The sequence below is a fragment of the Hyla sarda genome, chromosome 3 (assembly GCF_029499605.1).
Source record: "Hyla sarda isolate aHylSar1 chromosome 3, aHylSar1.hap1, whole genome shotgun sequence".
Classification (NCBI taxonomy): domain Eukaryota; kingdom Metazoa; phylum Chordata; class Amphibia; order Anura; family Hylidae; genus Hyla; species Hyla sarda.
Window position 1 is genome coordinate 331,762,502 of NC_079191.1, and position 23,751 is coordinate 331,786,252.

The window sequence follows — 23,751 nt, forward strand, 5'->3', positions numbered from 1 at the left end:
CTCTTTACACAGTATATTGGTTGCATCTATCTTTAAAAAAGTCCAAAGTTTTTGCCAAGTGATTTTTGCTTTTCTTTATGTTGTGAGTTTGTTTATTCTTACGCCTATCTAGAGTCATGGCTGTAAATGTTGGCACCCCAGAAATTTTTCAAGAAAATGAAGTATTTCTCACAAAAAAGGATTGCAGTAACACATGTTTTGCTATACACATGTCTATTCCCTTTTTGTGTATTGGAACTAAGCCAAAAAAGGGAGGGAAAAAAACAAATTGGACATAATGTCACAACAAACACCAAAAATGGGCTGGACAAAATTATTGGCACCCTTTCAAAATTGTGGAAAAATAAGATTGTTTCAAGCATGTGATGCTCCTTTAAACTCACCTGGGGCAAGTAACAGTTGTGGACAATATAAAAATTACACCTGAAAGCAGATAAAAAGGAGGGAAGTTCACTTAGTTTTTGCATTGTGTGTCTGTGTTTGCCACACTAAGCATGGACAACCGAAAGAGGAGAAGAGAACTGTCTGATGACTTGAGAACCAAAATTGTGGAGAAATATCAACAATCTCAAGGTTACAAGTCCATCTCCAGAGATCTAGATTTGCCTTTGTCCACAGTGTGCAACATTATCAAGAAGTTTGCAACTCATGGCCCTGTAGCTAATCTCCCTGGGCGTGGACAGAAGAGAAAAATTGATGAACAGTGTCAACGCAGGATAGTACGGATGGTGGATAAGCAGCCCCAAACAAGTACCAAGATTTTCAAGCTGTCCTGCAGGCTCAGGGAGCATCAGTGTCAGTGCGAACTATCCGTTGACATTTAAATGAAATGAAACGCTATGGCAGGAGACCCAGGAGGACCCCCCTGCTGACACAGAGACATAAAAAAGCAAGACTACATTTTGTCAAAATGAACTTGAGTAAGCCAAAATCCTTCTGGGAAAATGTCTTGTGGACAAATGAGACCAAGATAGAGCTTTTTGGTAAAGCACATCATTCTACTGTTTATCGAAAATGGAATGAGGCCTACAAAGAAAAGAACACAGTACCTACAGTGAAATATGGTGGAGGTACAATGATGTTTTGGGGTTGTTTTGCTGCCTCTGGCACTGGGTGCCTTGAATGTGTGCAAGGCATCATGAAATCTGAGGATTACCAACAGATTTTGGGTCGCACTGTACAGCCCAGTGTCAGAAAGCTGGGTTTGTATCCAAGATCTTGGGTCTTTCAGCAAGACAATGACCCCAAACATACATCAAAAAGCCCCCAGAAATGGATGGCAACAAAGCTCTGGAGAGTTCTGAAGTGGCCGCAATCAGTCCAGATCTAAATCCCATTGAACATCTGTGGAGTGATCTTAAAATTGCTGTTGGGAAAAGGCGCCCTTTCAATAAGAGAGACCTGGAGCAGTTTGCTAAGGAAGAGCGGTCCAAAATTCCGGCTGAGAGGTGTAAGAAGCTTATTGACGGTTATAGGAAGCAACTGATTTCAGTTATTTTTTCCAAAGGGTGTGCAACCAAATATTAAGTGACGGGTGCCAATAATTTTGTCCAGACCATTTTTTGGAGTTTGGTGTGACATTATGTCCAATTAGCTTTCCCCCCCCCCCCCCCCCTTTTTTTGTTTAGGTCCCATACACATAAAGGGAATAAACATGTGTATAGCAAAACGTGTTACTGCAATCCTTTTCTGTGAGAAATACTTCATTTTCTTGAGAAATTTCAGAAGTGCCAACATTTACAGCCATGACTGTAAATGATATCAATATATTTAAATTGCAGTTGCTAGGAGACTGAATTTTGTCAGAATATCTTCTCAACAAGTAAACACCTCAGCTTTCATTGCTCAGTATTATTTAGCTTTCTCTAAGATCTTGTATTTAATGACTTGACTCCAGCTGTGCCACATCATATTTGGAGCAGATGAGATATACTGTGTATGACAGTTAATAGAAATTTGTATTCCACAGATGAGAGGCACTGCTTGTAATAAACTGACAAGGATAATTCAAGATAATACCGCAAAACTGTGAAATGTATAATAAAGTGACACTTACTATAGAAATTTGATAAGGATGTCAGTGTAAAGCCATGGATCTGTAATTAGATGTCACTTTATGCCAAAAACCTAGTAGAACATTAAGGAATCCGGACTAACCGGAAATGATCGCACTTCTCTGTCCCAGACAGAAGTTATCATAGAAACAACTCCTTCCAACAGAATCAAAAATTATACAGAATATTATGTAAACAATATGAAACATATTTACAAGTATTAGTGTACAGCACATGAGCCACTATCTCTGGTCTCCTGAGGCCAATAGCCATGTTTGCACAGTTCCTGCCCTGTTTTGTCTATGTTTGTGATCTCCAACTCAAGCTCTATCTTTTTTTTCATCAGTTATCGCTTTCTTCTGCAGTAATCTCTAGGACTCATACAAGAAGAGGAAGCTGAACATATAGTATACAGTCTGTTACAGGCTACACTCATTCTGCAGGCTTCAGATTCACTGAACACCACAGCTAATATTAAAAATGAATGTTTTCCTTACATCCAAGATTATTTCTGTTTTCTGAATTGAAAGTTCTACTGAGTTGGCAAAGGATGTATTGTAATGTGATTGAGTTAAAAAGGTATACTGTATTATGGCTACAGGAGGAAATAAAAAGTTATGCTGGTCATTACATGTTTATTATACCCATATGTGCATATACTGTATATTCAGTTGTAATTGCCCTTATTTTTATTAACAAATGCATTGGCATCTATAAACCATTTAGACACTGGTATAATATGGCTGCATTTATGCATCCATATTATGATCAGAAGTCCTGTCCTGACTGCAGTTCAGACGACCCAAAACTGACAGCTAGTACAGTAGTCCGCCCTTATATTATAAAATATATATATATATATATATATATAATCTTTGGATAGATATACATTTACAATCAGTTACTGTGGATTTACCAACCATGTCCATGTCCATCCAATCATTTGTTCCAAGCTTCTACTATTGATTCAAAGGGATAAAAGTATTACTTTTTCAGGGGCATTAACACTGTGAGGCTAAACAACCGTCCTGCTCCCTGCCTCACTGTGTGGCTCTTTACCAATTTCCCTTCTTTCCTGTAGACTATACAGATGTAGACTCCTGATAGGTTTTAGGCTTTAGACCTTCCACCATTTTTTTGCCCGACTTTAGACCACTTCAATTTTAGACCACTATCACTACCCCATGATCTTTCTCTTCAAAAGTCTTCACTTAGACAGAAATACCGATACGATACTCAGACAGAGGATTCCTTCTTCCCAAGTGCATTATTTTATATTTGGAAACAATGAACAGTCAACTTCCATTGTTTTGTCCACTTATCTAGTAATGGTAAATCTTTTTCCTTTTACAGCTCCAATTCCAGAAATATCATCCCCATTGCTCTTTTCTGCATTTGGCAAGCAAATAAACTTTACCTATCAAACCTTCTCCTATGTCACTTACAAAAATATAAAAAACAGGACCCAGAACAGAACCTTGAGGCACACCTCTTGCAACCAGTCTCTGGTCAAAATACAGACCATTGAGAACAACCCTCTTATCATTTAGCCAACTGCATGTTCACGGAACTATCCAGGAAATAAGTCCAATTTTCCAGACATATCAACACTTTTTGTAGAACAGTATCAAAGGCTTTGCTGAAATCCAGGCAATATCTATGGTACCCACTTGTATGGTATAAAAATTTAAAAAAAACAACAATGATGACATGAGCTGGCCTCAGTAGAGCCATGCTAGTTGTTGGCTCTCTCATGGTAAATTATTACAACTACAGATGTCAGGCTAACTGGTCTTTAGTTACTAGCTTCTTCTCTACTTATCTAATTTAGGATTGGTATAATGCTGACCATTCTTCAATTATGAGGCACATCTCTTGTTAGAAGGGATTGGTTAGACATATCAGACTGGGGTGCAGAAATCACAGGACTCATTGCCTTATTTATCTTTCACTGGGTAATGTCCCATATATATGCAGTAGAGTTTAGCTATCATTTAAGACTACTGAAATTAAATTTGTATTAGATTAAAGAATACAAACAGCATTATCCTATCTCCACATCTGACCAAAGAAGCAATGTAATGATGAGGATATGTTTTTTGCTCTTTTATTGCCCACTTGGAGGTTTTGTTGTGTTAACTTGTTAAAGGTACGTTATACATGCTCGTAACTAGCAGGTGGTTTCTTGCTGCAGGAAATCCGCTTTAAGTTATGCTAACATTCATTTTAATGGGTCCTCTGGCAGTCTGCAAATCTACCACAATTGCAGACTGTCCATGGACCCATGCAAGTCAATGGTAGCGTAACTTGCAGTAGATTTTCCGCAATAGGAAAGCCGCTGCTAGTTACGAGCATGTGGACGTACCCTAAAGGGGGTTTTCTATAGACCACTTATCACATATCCAAAGGATTGCTATACTTCGCTGTCTAGAAATTTGGATGGAGCCACAATGCGAATGGTCGACCATTACACCATTCAAGAACAGGCACTCAGGACCCCTGATCTCAAAATTGGTATGGTCTCAGTAGTCAGACTTCATCAGAAACTTGTCTGATTATTGTGAAAAGTCCCATAACCAGTTACTTTTAGAGAGCACATTAAAAGGGTTTGCAAAAACAGTTACATACCTGCCCATAGGTAGTTTGTGGTCCTGCAGCTCCTCCCAATACCATACACAACCCATGGACAGGTGTGTTACTGTTTATGGACATTAGAGGCCATGTTTTTTAACAGCTCAAAATAAAAAATATCCGTAAAATATGTTATCTACCTGGTTTTCTGCCATTCAAACATTTCCGGTAGAAAAGTCCTCTCCACCAAGCTTGAAGTTTAGAAGATGCAGCTAATTCAACAGAAGTAGAGGTTCTATCTTGCCAAGAAGATGGTATTTCTGGCTTTGTGTCTTACAAACATTAAAAATATTTTTGAATATAAATATTCAAATTAAATAAAGAAATAAAAACAGCGACAGTTTTAAAACTTTGGGCTTAACAATAGGGATATTGATCGATATACAAATTGTGAATAAAAATACCATAGTGCCACATGCTAAAGCATTGTATTCAGCATCTGTACCACATGGAACTGGTTAGGTACTCAAATGTGTGTGCATGAGTACAACTAGTCATTGCAAATAACCTTGCAAACTTTCTGCAATTACAAAGTGCGTATATGTGCTGTACATTATAATGGATATTAATGACATTAATGCAAGCTTTCCCTGCACTCACTGGGATGTAACCGCCTGTGTATTTCTGGAGATACAAGATTATAAATTTACAATGAAAGTAATAATCATACATTGAATGGTTAAGTCTTAGGATTATGTTTCATATGTATTGTCTGCAGATGGGCTTTAATACCTTGCACAAAATTAGATTGTGGTGTCAAAATAGTTGAGAAATCCATTGTGAAGACTCTGAAAGCAAAAACCAACTCATCTGTAACTTTGTTTCCCATGGCTTCTGTCATGAGATGCCACAAAGCAGCATGAAATGCCTGAAATAAAACCAGAGCAAGACTTGACATGTATTTGATAAATTAAAAAATAAGGCGAGTTGTGCCATATTTTTTTTTAAATTGTATATTATTTTAGTATTATAAAACATACAAAATTGATCACAATAAGAATTTTTTTTTGTGTTGTGCCATATTACAGGGTTGACTGGGCAAACGCTATAATGCACACACTGTTCTGCACCATTCTAAATTGTTATTGATATAGGAACTCCATTGGAACCAATGGGCAAGATTCACTAAAACGGTCTTAGACAGTCTTCAAATGTACCAGATTTATCACAGTGGCTCAGGCTGAATGATATATTTGGCATGTCAGAAGACTGTCAAGTCTAAGCTTAGACCAACTATTAGTTGGCTCTCTTAAAATGAGAATTGTCCCCCAAACTTTTGATGCATTTAGGCATTGCCCCCTTTTGGCAAAACCATGGCCTATTTTAACAGAGGTCCCTCCCCTTTTGTAAGACCTGGCAAAAAAGTTATGGTATTGTAAAAAACAGATATTTTAGTGAAATCGGTGATGAATTTGAGCAAGAAGACTTAGGGTGTATTCACTCGAACAGTATCCTGCGCATATTTGATGTGCAGGATTTGAGGCTGTGTTCAGTCATTTGGTTTACATTGAAATCTGCAGCAGAAAATCCTGTGCATAAAATATGTGCAGGATATTGTACGTGTGAATACACCATTAAGGTGCCAATATACCTTAGATTAAAGTTGATGAAAGTGGACGATTTTAACTAAAACTATTGTTTGTGGGGTGAATTTAACAACAATCGTTCGTTTACAGCCAACTCCTCACAGACTATCATTCTCTGAAAATAGCCTGGTATAGCAAATAGTTTAATAAATAAAAAGACAGAATTATTTTTAAGTAGTCTGTAAATTAGGTAATTTCTTAACATTCTTTATAACAGTGCTATTGCATGGGTCATTTAAATTCTGCAGCAAAAAGAAAAATCCTTAATCTGTACATCCAATTATTGAAAGAACATTATTGTGTTCATAAACATGCTGTATATTTACCTTAAAATGTTCTTCTGTATATCCCTTTTCTCTTATTTGCTGTGGATAAAGTGTGATGTCCAAGTCTTTTAATGCCTTGGGTAGATCACTTCCATTACTAAAGTTATGCATCACTGTCAGGACAGCACGTACTATTATCGTAGCCTGATCCATAAATCGATAGCTTTCCTGTAAAATATAATAATATATCATTATACTGACCCCGGATTCTTGAGTGGAATATTATGACAAGTTACAGTTACTAGATTCTGGCTCGCTGATCCAGGGACCCAGATTTTAATCTTTTTTCCGTAAGATGAGGAAAACTTTTGTCTCATGGGGGTTCTTGCCTTCTTCTGCCTTAACATTGCAGGTAAGTAGGCTAAACTGAATAGGCAAATCTTTTGTTTAGCCTTTAAACTATGGAAGAGATAATCAAAACTACCTGCATAAATAAAACTGATGCAAATAGTGCCAAAAAAAGTCAAAGAATTAGACCGTTTTCTCTATCACAATGTTACTTTATGTGCTCAGATATCTATATGAGCCCATCATATTTATTACATAAAAACACATTTTTATTTATTATCTTTTTGATTTAAATGGTTGCCAATTAAACAGCACTACATTATCTTTTACAAAAACAAGACCCACTAGGAGCAGGGACTTCTGTCAGTATAATGATAGGAGTCCCTGCTCATGCATGGTTTACATTGGTGTGCTATGCACCGCTGCATACTATACAGCCGGGGTAGGTACTTACCTCCTTACACTCCATGGGCCAGGTGCTCTGCATCTGACCCTCAGAGTGGTACCCTGAAGAGAGTGAAAAACTGCTTCAGGGTACAAAATTGCCTGTTTCAATACAGAAATATCACCCATAAAACTGCCAAAACACAGGAAAAAGTTGTGGCAGTTTGTGTTGTAGATTTGCTGGTGGAAAAAAAAAAAGCCAAGTGGAAACTTAGCCTTATGGATCCAAAATGTGTTTGACTCAGAGAAATAGGATAAGCCACAACTCTTATTTAACAACTGCAATTTAAGGCTATATTCACACAATGCTTTTTGAACCTTCTTTTTAGCTGGTTTTTCTACACAGTTTTTTTTTTCATAGTTTTTTTTCTTTTACTTTTAGCATTTTTTTTTTAAAGCTGATTATGCCTTAGACTGAGGCACAAAATAGCATAAGAACATAAGCTAAGAAAGTTTCATCATTGAGTTGTAACCCAGCTTTCCCAGTCTCATGACTAATGCACTGCCTTTGAACAGTAATGTAAGAAGCCCTAAAGATGTCTTACATTTTACTACAGGGTAGATTGCTCATAAAGGTGGTGCGGTTCTCTAATAGAGTCATCAATCCTAACTCCTCCTTTCTCTTACAGATGGTCTGATAGAGAATGTTAAGCACATCCTCTCTGCAGTGCTAACAGTGTACAGAGACATGTGACTTAAAAAAATTATATAATGAAAACACACATTTTTTTTATTGTATATAATAATCTCATATTGCTTGTTAAAACCTAAAAAAAAATGTGATGGAAGTTTTTCTTTCAGTAACTATATCTAACAGAATATGTAAAAAAAAAAATGTTGTAGTGTTAAAACCATCTTTTACCAGACGGCTTTCCATATTGAGCTTGATACAGAGGATATTTTATCCTGATACAAATATAAATGTCAGAAGATACAGAAGATATTGATTATTTTGCCTTTTTCCAGGAAAGCAACAGCTTCTTCTACAGACACAAGAGGGAAGAATCTGTCAAACATGCCAAGAAAGGGCTGCTTAACAAGATCTAGAAAGTCTTGTTTATGGATGAAAGTCAAGTGCCTCAATGCTGGGCAGATCCCTCTCTGCATGTCTTTGCAGTGCAGGTGGTTGCCTGCCCAGAGTAATATATTCAACATGTGTTGTTCTCTCCTGTGGGTACAGTCTTCTCATAATGATTCTGTGCAATATAGAGGCAAATCCAGAATAAACAGGAGTATGAACAAGTATAGTCAAATATACAGGGATAAACATATTATTGTTTGGGGTTATACCTCTGGGAATGCCTTCAATCTCTAGAATGGGGGGTCTCAAGTCTAAATAGTGTGGTGCTCATGGATGTTGTTACTGGTGAAAATTAAAGATCTTTTGTAATACGGCTGTTAAATTATTTTGTTTTTATATTTAATAAAGAAAACAGCTCCTGAAAATCCCACCACTAAGGGGTCCCATACCTACTAGGACACTAACCAGTCCTGCAGCAGCATCATGCTTGTCTTTGAGTCATGGACAAGAGTGCCAATCACCTCCCACCACCACAAAGAAGGGATACACCCCCTTTCACCACACGCCAATCACCTCCCACCACCACAAGGGAGGGATACACCCCCTTTCACCACAGAACAATCACCTCCCACCACCACAAGGAAGAGACACCCCCCACCCCTTTCACCACACACCAATCACCTCCCACCACCACAAGGGAGGGACATTCGCCTTCCCCTGAGAGGATTTCTAACACTGTGAGCTAATGAAAAAGGTATGTTTATAATATATATATATAGGTGATCAAGGCAAAAAGTACATGGTCAGGATTAGGTACTGAGTAACATATATTATTTTTTTAACTGGATCTGACAGGTACACAGTAAATGGATTATTTAGTAATTATGATACTTTATCAGATGGTTCATAAAGTGAAAGAACAATTTTGTTATTTGCCTATAACTCGATTTTTGCAGATGCTAGCAAATTGTACTGGAAGTTGTAATATATTGATTTAGTGTAATAAAATATTCACAGACAATAAAATACAGTTGTTCTTATTATATTAAGAAATGTGTAGACTATAAAAAAAGGACAAAACAAGATAAAGTAAAAAAAAAAACAATATTAAATATTTTTCATAAACGATGTACATTGTTGCCATCTTGTACAATGAACAGAAATACAATGTGAATATCATAAATCAAGTACAGTGACCTAGTAGTTCTTTAGTTTCCATGGGAACATGTACCTTGTCTAGATATGGCATAACAGTTTCCTCATCACCAAAGACAAATGGCACAGTGCTACACAGGTGGATATGGTGCCCTAAGGGTGAACTTGCAGTGAAGCGTAGGACATGACGCCTGCAATAAAGACACATAAAAGTATTGTCTAATAAAAGATTTCAAGAGTAATTTCACACAGAACGTAGGTTTTAAATTGTCGCACAAATCTCATAAAATGGTCTAAAATAAAATTTCATAAAAGTAATAAAAGCAGTCTAAAGTAAAATATCTTGAGAATAACTGTAGTTCACCTAGGTCATCCCTATCTGCAGTTTTGGTGCATTTTTTATGCTTTTTTTGTAGCTAAAACCAGGAATATAACTTTTATTTGCCATTTTTTTGTCTGAAGAAAAGTTCAAAAAAAAAAATGCCCCCTTATTTTTCTAATCTGTGATACAGTTTTTGGTGGTGTCTTTTGAGGGTTTCTTTTGTGTGTTTCTATATATTGTGACTTACTATGAAAAATGTAATAAACATTTGTTTTAGCTCCTTCTTCCCCACTAAAAAAATCGAAAAGTATAATAGCAAAAAGTTAAGTGTGCTGTGTAATAATATAACCTTAAACTGGACATGTCTGCAGCTATACAGGGGTAAAAATAAGACCATGGTTAAATAGGACTTTTCATCAGGATTCCAGAAATACATTTTTATTTCCATAATCCTTTACAGCACCAAGGTATAATCCTTCCTGTTAATATGTAAATGAGGCTCAAGTGCCCAGTGGGGTTTGCTAACCATGTCCTCTTTTTCACCACTACTGTGCCCGCTAGCATAACCTACTCCCCTCTTTTTTAAGAGACAGCGGGCACAGTCAATTAAATCAGGGGCTTGTTTTTACCCCATTTAGCTGCTGACAGGTCCACTTAAAAAAAAAAAAGACAGGGTGTGTTCAGAAATTTTAGAAATCCCTCCTCATGTCTGCAGTGAATTATAGTACCAATCATATGGATAGTGTTGAAACTGCAAACAACCAGTAATAAAAAATTTCCCACATGAAAAAAAAAATGTCAGTGTTTCAATGTATAGTGGTAAAAGTCTCAGTAAATCTGCAGAACAATCCACAGCAGGAAAATTCCTTCACAACTGAATTCCCCCTTACAAGATAAGTGTTTCCCTGACACACCAGAAATTTTCGATGACACCCCCTTATATCGCTTATATTGCTGTTTGAGAATGTACATGATGACAGTTCTAATTGTTCTAGCTGTAATCTTAGCTGTAATTGTATCTGTTACTATAGACAACTACACATGTCAAGCTGTAAAATAACTGAGAATACAAACCCTGGAGGCAGGCTTATCATAGCAGCTTTGGTCACATAGGTGTGTAGTTTTAAAATAACTGGTCCATTGACAAGACTTTTCCAAGAAAACTGCTCTGCTGTTAATATACCCTTCTGAGATCCAGCATCTGGTTTCCCTGTAAAGACACGCATGTACGATAAAAAATTCTACATCTAGAATTGTATTATTGTATATTGGCTTCCAACATTCTGGATCACCTATGGTTGGAGCCCACTGTTGACCATGCAATAATACTGTATATTAATACATTCTGCAAGGTTTGTAGCAGTTATGCAACGTGACTTACAATAGAGGAGGCAGAGGCCTGTGTGATGTCACGAGCCTCCGGCGCTGCACCCAACAAACTAAACGAATGCCGGGTGCAGCAGGGAGATCACGGGGGTTCCGCCGCTGGGGACATAGGGGATAAGATGTCTAGGGGCGGAGTACCACTTAAAGTGATTTCAACTTATGAACTATAAATGATGAAATTACATCTGCCTAAGACTATTTGCAAGCTAATAGGCAAAGCAGGTCTAAATCCACTGCCCTTAGAGTTGTTCACAGGGTTGGTTAGTTATAATCAGCAAACAAATGATTCTAACCTTTAAAAACCATTAAAAATCATGGAGCTTCAAATACCCCAGTCATGAACTTACCAAGTGAATCTCCCCAGCGTGTCAGTGCTGAAAAGCTAACTAAAATTTCTGTAGGCCGCAGGTTGTCTACAAATAAGAAATAGGTTCCTCTATCTCGATCATCTGCTGTCTGTACAGTAAAGAAAAAAAAATTAATAATGCATTAATAAATGGACTGTATAAAATTTTACCTATGTGATGCAGAAAAAAACATGAAAGGTCATATTTAATACATGCAATTCACGTTTCCCTACAACTCGTAACATAAAACTCCAGATTTAGTCAAGGTCAAGTAGCGTTTAAAGATAATTTTTACATATAGTCATAGGTTATTTATGTTTTACAATTTAGCTGTACAAGTCAGTAATGATTTCAGAGACTGTTCTGTCATCTGTCATCGATGTAGACATCTGAAGGTGCTAAATACAAAGTTAAAATGACATAAGTATTGAGCAATAGTCAAGTGTCTATGCCTTACTAAATAATTCATTGTATGAAGGCTTACTGTTGACATAAGAGACAAAAGGCACAAGGGTGAAAAAGTTTGAAAAAGTCTCAGGAGCAGAACTGTTTTCCCTGTCACTTTGTCCTCTCTTCCTGTCCTTCATCGCTTCCAATTAATAATTTAAGCTATTTAGTTATTTATAGCCCTTTTACGCTATACTATTGTATTCACTCAACAGATGGAGAAGAAGGTTTTGCTTCTATGACTTTCTGCTTAAGGAAGCCTTGTGCCTCTTAAGGAGCAATAATAACATTTTGTACAGAGAAGCTTGGTTTCTGCGTCTTACATAAAGTTCTCAAATACATTCAAACATCTCAGGAGGTGAACTAATCTAATAATGCAAATTTTTATAATGAGCTTAAAGCCAAGAGAATTAACCAGGAAAGTGGGTTAGAAAGGTCTGTTAAATGAAAGACTAAATATAACTAGGCTATCACGTTGTACTCAGTTTGTCAGCGTTCTTATTCTAAGATTCAGTAATTGCTTGGCCAGAAATGACTTCAAGTTATTAAATTGATCCATAAATTGTAACCTGGAGAATATTCAAGAGAATAGGTTATTGTTTGTTGTAATACCTTTCCTACCATGCTTGATCAGGATCAGGTTACCTATTGTATACATACTATAAACCAGCATACAAGGCTGGATTGGATGAGGCAGGAGAACATACAGCCAAATCATTACATTATACATGATAGCACAGAGTATTTCAGCACATGATATTTAATGACATTCCCTTGTGACTTAAAAAAACAAAACAACTAAAATAAGTTTTATATATATATATATATATATATATATATATATATATAAGCTCACCATGACTCCACAAGGCATCCCAGCTGATTTGTTTCAAAATCAGACCCCCATACCCCCAGAGTCTGCAAAACTGCAAAAAACTCCACACACTTATTACACATCAGTGTGATAAGATCTCCTGGACTTCCTGCCTGAAGAGAAACAGGGTATGTGCTCAGCAAAGATTACACTTCACATTGTAAAGTTATATAACTTTATCATGTGCAGCTATATAAAGGTAATTTAATTTGGCTTGATTTATCCTTTAAGGCTCTATTACATAGCTCAAATATAGATAGTGTCTTGTGTAATAGGGCTAGAAATCTGCTGATAAACAAGCAAATCTCTTTTTGTAGCATGTGTGGCAAGCAATGTGAGTAAAGGCTTGATCCAGCAATAACCCTGCAATAACTGAGCCAAGTAATAGGCTTCATTAATGAGCACCTATGTATTTTATATGTGCTTGCATCAGGAATGGGTTTGCCCATTTAAACAACCCTATCTTTGAAGCATTGTAAGATAACATAAAAGCTACAGTATCAGTAACACAGACCTTTACGATGAAATCTGTTTTCTGACAAGTATACGGATATGTATTTGGCTTGTGGAAGATGTACAATGTCCTGTAAATCAAGAAAGACAAGAGTGTAATTAGATTTCTCATTGGAATTATTTGTGTTTTCATAAATGTCTGTTAAGGCTATGTTTCCTCACAGGTTTTTTTCTGGAGTTTTTTTGGAAAATGGCCACTGCATATTTTGAGCTAAAGTAAGAAGTGGATCCAGCAGGAAGGAGAAGTGGAAGTCCATTTTTATATTTCACATTCCATTTAAATACACTTCTGGCTTTGCCTCAAAAACTGCAGTGGCAGTTTTCCAAAAAACTCCAGAAAAAAACCTGTGTGGAAAGCTAGCCTAATAGCAGACAGGGTGGACTGCAGGTTACTTTATCCTATGTTTCTTCCCTGACTGCTGGAGCTGTTTTGTGTGTGCACTTTAGATTGCTATTGCATTTGAAGGTTACTAGACACCGTTATTAGCACGGTTAGGCATCCGGCATAGGTGAACTCAGCCTAGATCTTGACGCTACTGAAGCCACAACTGATGACAAGTTGTCATTAGTTGTATGGCATCTGGCGTCCATTGTTTCTGGATGGCGGACAGGGGAACGCAGCAAGCGTCCGGTGCCCTCCGGTGTGTCCAACCATTCGGTGTCAAAATTGAGATGCTGGATGATTGATTGTGAACTGTCCCATTCAAATGAATGAGATCAGTTCTAGCATCAGTTTCCCTCCTGTGCACAACGGAGGGAAACTATGCCGGAAGCCTGATATATGTGAATCCAGCCTTGGGCTGTATTTCCATTTTGCAGTTTTTTTTTTAAAACTGCCACTGCAGTTTATGAACCAATTCCAGAAGTGGATCCAAAAAGGACAGAGAAGTATTAGTCCTTCCTTTATATTTCCCATTCCTTTTGGATACACTTCTGGATGGTTTTTACTGATAAAAAACTTCTAAGTTTGAAACCATGCCTTTAGTGCACACATTAATTTTACAGTCTTAATTGTTATGTAGTTAAATTAAAGCGCAAACCCAAATTTAACCCCTTAAGGACAATGTTTTTTTTTTTCATTTTTGCACTTAAATTTTTTTCCTCCTCACCTTCTAAAAATCATAACACATTCCATTTTCCACCTACAGACACCATATGAGGGCTTGTTTTTTGCACCACCAATTTTACAAATATACATATAATGGTACTATCTGCATTATATAAAAAGTTTTTTTTTACTTTTTTTACACAATTTTATAGTCCCCATAGGGGACTATTACATGCAATCTTTTGACTGCATACAATGTTCAATGCTATGCCATATCATAGCATTGATCAGTGTTATCGGTGCTGAATTGCTCCAGGCTGCCTGGAGCATTGATTCAATGATCTAACGGCGAGTAGCTAGGTAAGGGCCCTCTCGCCGTCTTCTAAGCTGATTGGGACACCGCGGTTTCACCGAGGTGGTCCCGATCAGCTCTGCTGAGCTGCTGGGATAGATTTTTTTCTATTTTAGAAAATGATTGTGATGTCTAAGAGGTTAATGCTGAGCATCGCCGGGATCAGTGATGTCCGGTATTACCCACGTGTCCCGGCGGTTCACAGGGGTACTCCGCAGCAAACACCTTATCCCCTATCAAAAGGGGATAAGATGTTAGATCTTGGGGGGCAGCATCAGGAACACCACCCCCCTCCATTCATGTCAATGGGAGGAGGGGTGACGGCTATGAAGTAGCCATCATGCCTCATCCCATAGAAGTGAATGGAGGGGGTGTGGCGGGCGCATCGCCAGTCATCGGGCACGGAGCGGAGTTCACTCCATGGGCCGAATGATGGGGTTCCACGTCGAATATTGCGGGGGTCCCCAGTGGAGGGACCCCGCGATCTAACATCTTATCCCCTATCCTTTAAATAGGAAATAAGATGTTTGCGGCAGAGTACCACTTTAAGGCATTAAATACCTGTTGGAATGGCTTGTTTCTGCCAGTCCCCTCTAAACAGGAATTTGGAGCAGGCATTTAAAAAAAAAAATAACACATACTGACACACATTCCACTATCCCACATAGCGGTTATAAATAATAAAAATAAAAAATAAAAGTATTTTGTGTAAAAAGGTAAAAAGCACATTTTACAACAACAATGTGTGCTGTGATCCCCAATAAAGGGCTGTGGCATAATGGACCATCAGTCATGCTGTAAACATGGTGGCACTTAGGAAGTAGCAGTACAATATAATACAGCATTGTGTACTTTACATACATAATATACCATAGTAAAGTGTTCTAGTATGGTAAGAGGTAGGATCTATAATATGCTATAGGTAAAATTTATTGCATTCATAATTTGCACTTGGCTGAGGGGTAGACACCTGTAAAAGACACATTTGCATTTGGTTTGGGTTCTGATTTTAAAGACTTTAATTCTAAAAATGCACATCAACAATGTACTTTGCACATTGTAAGTGCTCCTGGGAAAAAAGTGAAAGCTGCTACTCTTTTTTGCATTCATACTGACATCTCACTTTATTTTCAGCAATTGTTTAATTAAAGAACTCTACTTTATAATGCTCCAGAGAAAGGAATGGAATTATAAAACTCAAAAATGAGCAGTAGCTGAAAGAATATCAGAAGAAACTTTCCATAATTTTGTGCTCGGCTGTATTGATTATTAAAAAATCACAAAAAAAAATCACAAAAAAACCTGAGTTCTGTCTGTCAGGTCTCTCTTTTTAATCTTTCTTCCCTGCAATCTCATTTTTTCTGATTAAAAATAAAACATACAGAATAGATGAGAAAGGAATGATTGATTATAACAAGATTAGTAAGGACAGATATTAGTAATGTCCATATTAATGTCTTACTTATATCTACCAGGCCTTGCAATATTTACTATAACTCCTGATGAGATAAAAAAAAGAGTTAAATCATATTTTGTTTTAAAGATATCGATAACTTACTGAAAACACCTGCCAAAGTCAGAAAATTCCATCCATGTTTGCTTTGTGACTTGCTTTATTTCCACCGCTGTGTCTTTTTCAATAATGTTGGGTGCTTGACCAGATCCATTTGTTGTTTGGCCATCACCAGTAACAATATCCTTGAAGCCATCTTGGACAGAGATTAAAAAATAATAACAATAAATTACAAACCACATTGCAATAGAATCTACTTTCTATAACCCCACTACACTGACTATATTATGCACATAGTAAAAGGCAAAATAGTAACCTTAGGAGCTGTTACTAGTATTTTCCTCCATTCTTAACTGATGTTTCCCAACTAATCCATACAGATCCCTCTGACTTATAATAGGGTCTGTCAGGGTTTTGTTATGGCTTCTCTGTAACTGATTGCAAGAATAGTACCACGCTTAAAAAAAGACTAAAACCTCAACTGAATGGAACACATCAGCTGTGTGACTAGAGCCTTACTTGTAGTATGGCCAAAGTAGTTTTTACTTTTGTTAGTGTTCCTGTACTCTCAAGTAACTTTTCAGATCACAGTAAACTGATCAACATACATTCGAGATCAGGAAACTGTGATCTGTGATTTTAACTATTTGTGGAGTCAATTTTAATGTGTATGAATAAATGTGATGTTTTACAATACACGTTAGTAAGGAGGTACTAACGTAAGAGGTACATTTACCTCATTACTACCATGGGGCACTGTTGTGTTTATATTGGATTTCTCCAGCACCTCAAATCCCCCCAACACACTTCTCCATAGACTACTATGGGCATAATGTAAACCGAACCCTCAGTGAGCTAATAGTCCTCATGACTTATTTACTTATTTTGCAGTAAATATATAAAGTGAATATATGTTTATATATATATATATATATATATATATATATATAAAATATATAAAAAATATATAATTTTTAATAACCATATGGTTATGGCTATACTGTATATAAGTTAATGTACCTGTTAGGTTCTCTTGAAGTGAAGAGCTTATTTGCTGAAATAAAACAGATACTATTATTGATAAACAAATTATATGAATGGACATTATATGCACATATGTGCTTCCTCCTACATTTCAAAAAATAAAATAAATAAATACTATAGTATATTTCCTTCCAGTAAAATTGGGTACAATTTTGCTAACAAATGGGAAAGCATCCCTTTCCTGCACAAGGCTAAAAAGCTCAGGTAAATGACAACTGCCCTGTGATGTCGTAGGCACTGTGTGGGCACTAAGTTGCCATTTATCTTCAATGGGTAGCAAAATCTGTCAATGTACCCTAAAGTGTTAACAGTGGTTTGGTTTAAATGCCCACTTGAGTTCTCTTTTATCTATATACTAGCTGAGTAGCCGGCGTTGCCCGGTTTTTCCTTCCTAATCCTTGTTGGGGAGGAAAGTAAACAAAGGAGGAAGCTTTTGACTTCATATCCCATTCTCATATATTGTTGTCATATCCCGACCTCCTATCCCGTCATCATATCCCGACCTCCTATCCTGACCTCCTTTCCCGTCCTCATATCTCAACCTCCTTTCCCGTCCTCCTTTCCCATCCTCCTATCTTGACCTCCTTTCCTGTCCTCCTATCTCGACCTCCTTTCCCGTCCTAATATTCCGTCCTCCTTTCCCGTCCTCATATCTCGACCTCCTTTCCAGTCCTCCTTTTCCGTCCTCTTATCCAGTCCATCTATCCAGTCCATCTATCCCGTCCTCCTATCACGACCTCCTATCACGACCTCCTATCCAGTCCTCCTATCCCGTCCTCCTATCATGACCTCCTATCCCGTCCTCCTATCCCGTCCTCCTATCCCATCCTCCTATCCCGTCCTCCTATCCTGACCTCCTATCCCGACCTCCTATCCCGACCTCCTATGTCGACCTTTAATATGTGTACCAGTTATTGAAATATCTCCAGCCGTACGGAAGTTATGCCGGAACATACATGTTCCATTGATTTGCATGGGACTTTAAACAAAAACCCTGACCCTCACAAATGGGGGTAGTTAAGGGTTAAATTAACTATCATATATTTTAAGTGGATATATAAGTAACATGTGACCAAGTATTATCGAAATATCTCAAGCCGTTTGGAAGTTATGCAGTAACATATATTTCCCATTGACTTGTATGGGACTTTAAACATAAACCCCGCCCCTGGCAAATGGGGGTGAGTAAGGGTTAAATCATCTATCCTATGTTTGTTGTTGACATATAAGTAACATGTGTGCCAAGTTTCATGTTAATATCTTTAGCCGTTTGGACGTGATGATGGATCATACACACACACATACATACATATACACACACACACACACACACACGTTGAGTTTTATATATATATATATATATATATATATATAGATACTATTAGAATAAAGATCAAATATTGACATGTTCACGTATCTTAAAAAAGATAAAACTTTAAATGGTAATGTCCTTGGTTTTTCACAAGACAGTGGGAAAAAACTTGAAAGGATTCCACAAAAAAACATTAAAAGATACTCGGTTTTCTCTGCTTTTATAAAAATGGGTGTGATAATATTTGATCGTCCAAGGGGAAGCATCCTATACAAAAGATGCAAATATGTATTTTTCACAATATTTGTGTCTTGGCAGCATTTATTGTCAGAAAACAACACATTTTTATGTTGTTGCTGGGTATTTTATAATTTATAAATTTGCTTCATGGAACGAAGAATTCTAAATTATGCATTCATGATTAACTGGGGATTTTACATCAATTTTGCAATTTAATGAATTTAATGAAACTCAATAGCAATCTGAACATCCTTCCAGCTCTCCTGCTAGCATTTTATAAGATTAGGAATGTTTTTTTTCTTTTTTTAAATTAATTATCAAAAAAATCTAGCCTTTAGTGATGCAAAAAGAAAAAGAACGGTTTTGGGATTCCATCTTTAGCCCTCATGTTAAATTAATATGTGACACAATGAAGATGCAAGAGCAGCTTGTCATTTACCAAACAAAGTGTCACCCCATATGACTCACAAATTCGATACGGCACATGAGTCATCTCTAATTCCAACGGAACCAAGATTCAAAGTACAGTACATATTTGCATTTGAAAATATTAAAAATGATATCCTATTCATATAGGGAAACACAGAAATGATATGTCTTAAGTAATGCTAAGAAGGTCTGACTCAAGGATGAAACATCTATTCCAGAGTAGTAATTATTTCTGTCTGAAATCTGTCTAGGCAAAGATGGTTGCCTAGACAGATTATACCTAGGATGAAAAAAGTGGCATATATTAGTAGAGACTTGCATATTATTTGCCTTGACTGACTCTTTTGTATTCCAAATAACTTGTAATTTCTGTTGGTCTATTTTTTTTATAAGCATAACTAAGGTGCACATCCTAAAACATAAATACTAGAGGCATGCTTTAACTTAAATGGGTATTCCAGGATTTTTTTTTATCTGACTATGCTACAGGGGCTGTAGAGTTAGTGTAATTCATAATATAGTGTCCGTACCTGTGTGTGACGGTTTTCTCACAATTCTTATGTGATTTTCACTCCAATATTTATTTTTTAATAGTATACAAAATGACTGTTGTCTCAGATTTTTCCCAGATTGCAATGCGGCCGAGACCTGACTCACTAGTCAGCTGATGACAGGGAGCCTGTCTGCTTCAATAGGTGGAGGGATCGTTTGGTGGGAGAGAGATCAATCTGCAACTAATGCAACAGCTGTAGGCACCCTGATTGAAAACCACAGGTCTTTTGAATGGATGCAGCTCATTTATGTTTCAATGGGTGGGGTGGCTGATGTGTGGGAGGGAGAAAAATGGAATTGTGGGATTTGTAGTAAAAAAAAAGAAAGTCAAACAGGAAATACAAGTTCACAAAAAGCTAGCCACAGTGTTATGGTAATCTCACAACATAGCCATTTAGCCCCAAGACAAGCACAGATCCTTCCTAAGCATGTCTATTACTGTCTGTGAGGTACGTACTAAAATCACCTTATGGTGGATAACCCCTTTAACTTCTTGGGGACGGAGGGTTTTTCCGTTTTTGCATTTTCGTTTTTTCCTCCTTACCTTTTAAAAATCATAACGCTTTCAATTTTGCACCACCAATTCTACTTTGTAATGACACAGTCATTTTATTTTAAAAAATCTACAGCGAAAGGGGAAAAAAAATTCATTGTGCGACAAAACGGAAGAAAAAATTTCATTTTGTAACTTTTGGGGGCTTCCGTTTCTACGCAGTGCATTTTTCGGTAAAAATAACACCTCATCTTTATTCTGTAGGTCCATACGGTTAAAATGATACCCTACTTATATAGGTTGGATATTGTCGTACTTCGGAAAAAAATCATAACTATATGCAGGAAAATGTATATGTTAAAAATTCTCATATTCTAACTCCTATAACTTTATTATTTTTCCGCATACAGGTCGGTATGAGGACTAATTTTTTGCGCCGTGTTGTGAAGTTTTTATCGGTACCATTTTTGTATTCATTGGACTTTTTGATTACTTTTTATTCATTTTTTCATGATATAAAAAGTGATCAAAAATACACTATTTTGGACTTTGGAATTTTTTTTGCGCGCACGCCATTGACCGTGCGATTTAATTAACTATATATTTTTATAGTTCGGACATTTTTGCACGCTGTGATACCACATATGTTTATTTTTATTTACACAGTTTTTTTTTTTATGGGAAAAAGCGGGGTGATTCAAACTTTTATTAGGGAAGGGGTTAAATGATCTTTGTTAACTTTTTTTTTTCACTTTTTTTTGCAGTGCTATAGCTCCCATAGGGACCTATATCACTGCACACACTGATCTCCTATGCTGATCCCTGCAAAGCCATAGCTTTGCATGGATCAGTCAGATAGGGGCTTGATTGCTCAAGCCTGTAGCTCAGGCTTGGAGCAATCAATCGACGATCGGACGCCGTGGAGTTAGGTAAGGAGACCTCTGCCTGCGTCCCAGCTGATCGGAACATCACGATTTTATCACAATGTCCCGATCAGCCCGACTGAGCTGCCGGGAATCGTTTGAAGGGTTAACACAGCGCGGCACAACGATCGATGCCGGGCGCTGTTAACCCAGGGTCCCGGCTATGATTAGCAGCCAGGACTGACCTGGTCTGATGCGGGGTCACGGCGTGACCCCGTTTTAAACACCGGGATCGGGCGTAGGGCGTACAGGTACGCCCTACGTCCTTAAGGAGTTAATTAAATTTCCACACCCCTGAATGGACAGAGATGTCAGCAGAGAGCACTGTGCTCGTGATGTCAGCAGAGAGCTCTGTGTTCAAAGAAAATAATTTCCTCTCTATAGTATTCAGCAGCTTATAAGTACTTATAACCCAGCATTTGGGGCAGTGTGTAGCTCAACAGCAAAGGCAGGATTGAAGCATTCCTCACAAGGACTCTATGCTTAAACCTGAGAACTGTCTGATCCCAAACAGCGCACAACTTTAGCGCTAAAGACAATACACTTCCAATCTACAGCAGTCCAGGTTTCTCATTCATGACACCACTGTAAACAAAGGCAATAGTGGCTGTCTCCCAATGGCTGGAAAGCTAATGGGAGCAATGACACCAAATTTCTTCCTTGCTTTACTCAGTTCAATTACATGTCCCTTTCTCAAACTTTCAACTTGGCAACATTTCTTTAAGTGGATCATAGAGGATTTCTAGCAGTCAACAATCTCTCACCAAGAGGTATTGTCACGATGCCGGCTGGCAGGTAGTGGATCCTCTGTGCCAGAGAGGGATTGGCGTGGACCGTGCTAGTGGACCGGTTCTAAGCCACTACTGGTTTTCACCAGAGCCCGCCGCAAAGCGGGATGGTCTTGCTGCGGCGGTAGCGACCAGGTCGTATCCACTAGCAACGGCTCACCTCTCTGGCTGCTGAAGATAGGCGCGGTACAAGGGAGTAGGCAAAAGCAAGGTCGGACGTAGCAGAAGGTCGGGGCAGGCAGCAAGGATCGTAGTCAGGGGCAACGGCAGAAGGTCTGGAAACACAGGCAAGGAACACACAAGGAACGCTTTCACTGGCACTAAGGCAACAAGATCCGGCAAGGGAGTGCAGGGGAAGTGAGGTGATATAGGGAAGTGCACAGGTGAACACACTAATTGGGACCACTGCGCCAATCAGCGGCGCAGTGGCCCTTTAAATCGCAGAGACCCGGCGCGCGCGCGCCCTAGGGAGCGGGGCCGCGCGCGCCGGGACAGAACAGACGGAGAGCGAGTCAGGTAGGGGAGCCGGGGTGCGCATCGCGAGCGGGCGCTACCCGCATCGCGAATCGCATCCCGGCTGGCAGCGGAATCGCAGCGCCCCGGGTCAGAGGACGTGACCGGAGCGCTGCAGCGGGGAGAGTGAAGCGAGCGCTCCGGGGAGGAGCGGGGACCCGGAGCGCTCGGCGTAACAGTACCCCCCCCCTTGGGTCTCCCCCTCTTCTTAGAGCCTGAGAACCTGAGGAGCAGACTTTTGTCTAGGATGTTGTCCTCAGGTTCCCAGGATCTCTCTTCAGGACCACAACCCTCCCAGTCCACTAAAAAAAAATTTTTCCCTCTGACCTTTTTGGCAGCTAAAATTTCTTTGACCGAGAAGATGTCCGAGGAGCCAGAAACAGGAGTGGGAGGAACAGATTTGGGAGAAAAACGGTTGAGGATGAGTGGTTTGAGAAGAGAGACGTGAAAGGCATTAGGGATACGAAGAGAGGGAGGAAGAAGAAGTTTATAAGAGACAGGATTAATTTGACACAAAATTTTGAAAGGACCAAGATAGCGTGGTCCCAACTTGTAGCTAGGGACACGGAAGCGGACATATTTAGCGGAGAGCCATACCTTGTCTCCAGGGGAAAAAACGGGGGGAGCTCTTCTTTTCTTATCCGCGAACTTCTTCATGCGTGATGAAGCCTGTAAGAGAGAATTTTGGGTCTCTCTCCATATGATGGAAAGGTCACGAGAAATTTCATCCACAGCGGGCAGACCAGAGGGCAAGGGAGTAGGGAGGGGGGGAAGAGGGTGACGGCCGTACACCACGAAAAATGGGGATTTGGAGGAAGACTCAGAGACCCTGAAGTTATACGAGAATTCGGCCCATGGGAGGAGATCTGCCCAGTCATCCTGGCGGGAGGAAACAAAATGTCGCAAATAATCACCCAAGATCTGGTTTATCCTTTCTACTTGTCCATTGGACTGGGGATGATATGCAGAAGAAAAATTTAATTTAATCTTGAGTTGTTTACAAAGAGCCCTCCAGAATTTAGACACGAATTGGACGCCTCTATCCGAGACAATCTGCGTAGGCAACCCGTGAAGACGAAAAATGTGTACAAAAAATTGTTTAGCCAACTGAGGCGCAGAAGGAAGACCAGGAAGAGGGATGAAATGTGCC

The 23,751-nt window shown here is 38.5% G+C and overlaps 1 protein-coding gene across 8 annotated transcripts in view; it reads right to left on the reverse strand.

Annotated features, from left to right (window-relative positions):
* ADGB (androglobin) overlaps window positions 1-23,751 on the reverse strand; it is a 231,417-nt gene that overhangs the window by 108,238 nt on the left and 99,428 nt on the right. For all 8 annotated transcript variants that reach the window (XR_008891477.1, XR_008891478.1, XM_056567311.1 and 5 more), the window contains 9 exons: window positions 17,328-17,361; window positions 16,353-16,503; window positions 13,396-13,465; window positions 11,561-11,669; window positions 10,902-11,037; window positions 9,582-9,696; window positions 6,598-6,765; window positions 5,418-5,553; window positions 4,826-4,957 (listed from right to left, as the gene is read on the reverse strand). Coding sequence is in view for 6 of the 8 variants with exons in the window: in XM_056567311.1 (XP_056423286.1) it covers window positions 4,826-4,957; window positions 5,418-5,553; window positions 6,598-6,765; window positions 9,582-9,696; window positions 10,902-11,037; window positions 11,561-11,669; window positions 13,396-13,465; window positions 16,353-16,503; window positions 17,328-17,361 (1,051 nt within the window). In the remaining 2 variants the exon portion in view is untranslated. The remainder of the gene's footprint in view (window positions 1-4,825; window positions 4,958-5,417; window positions 5,554-6,597; window positions 6,766-9,581; window positions 9,697-10,901; window positions 11,038-11,560; window positions 11,670-13,395; window positions 13,466-16,352; window positions 16,504-17,327; window positions 17,362-23,751) is intronic.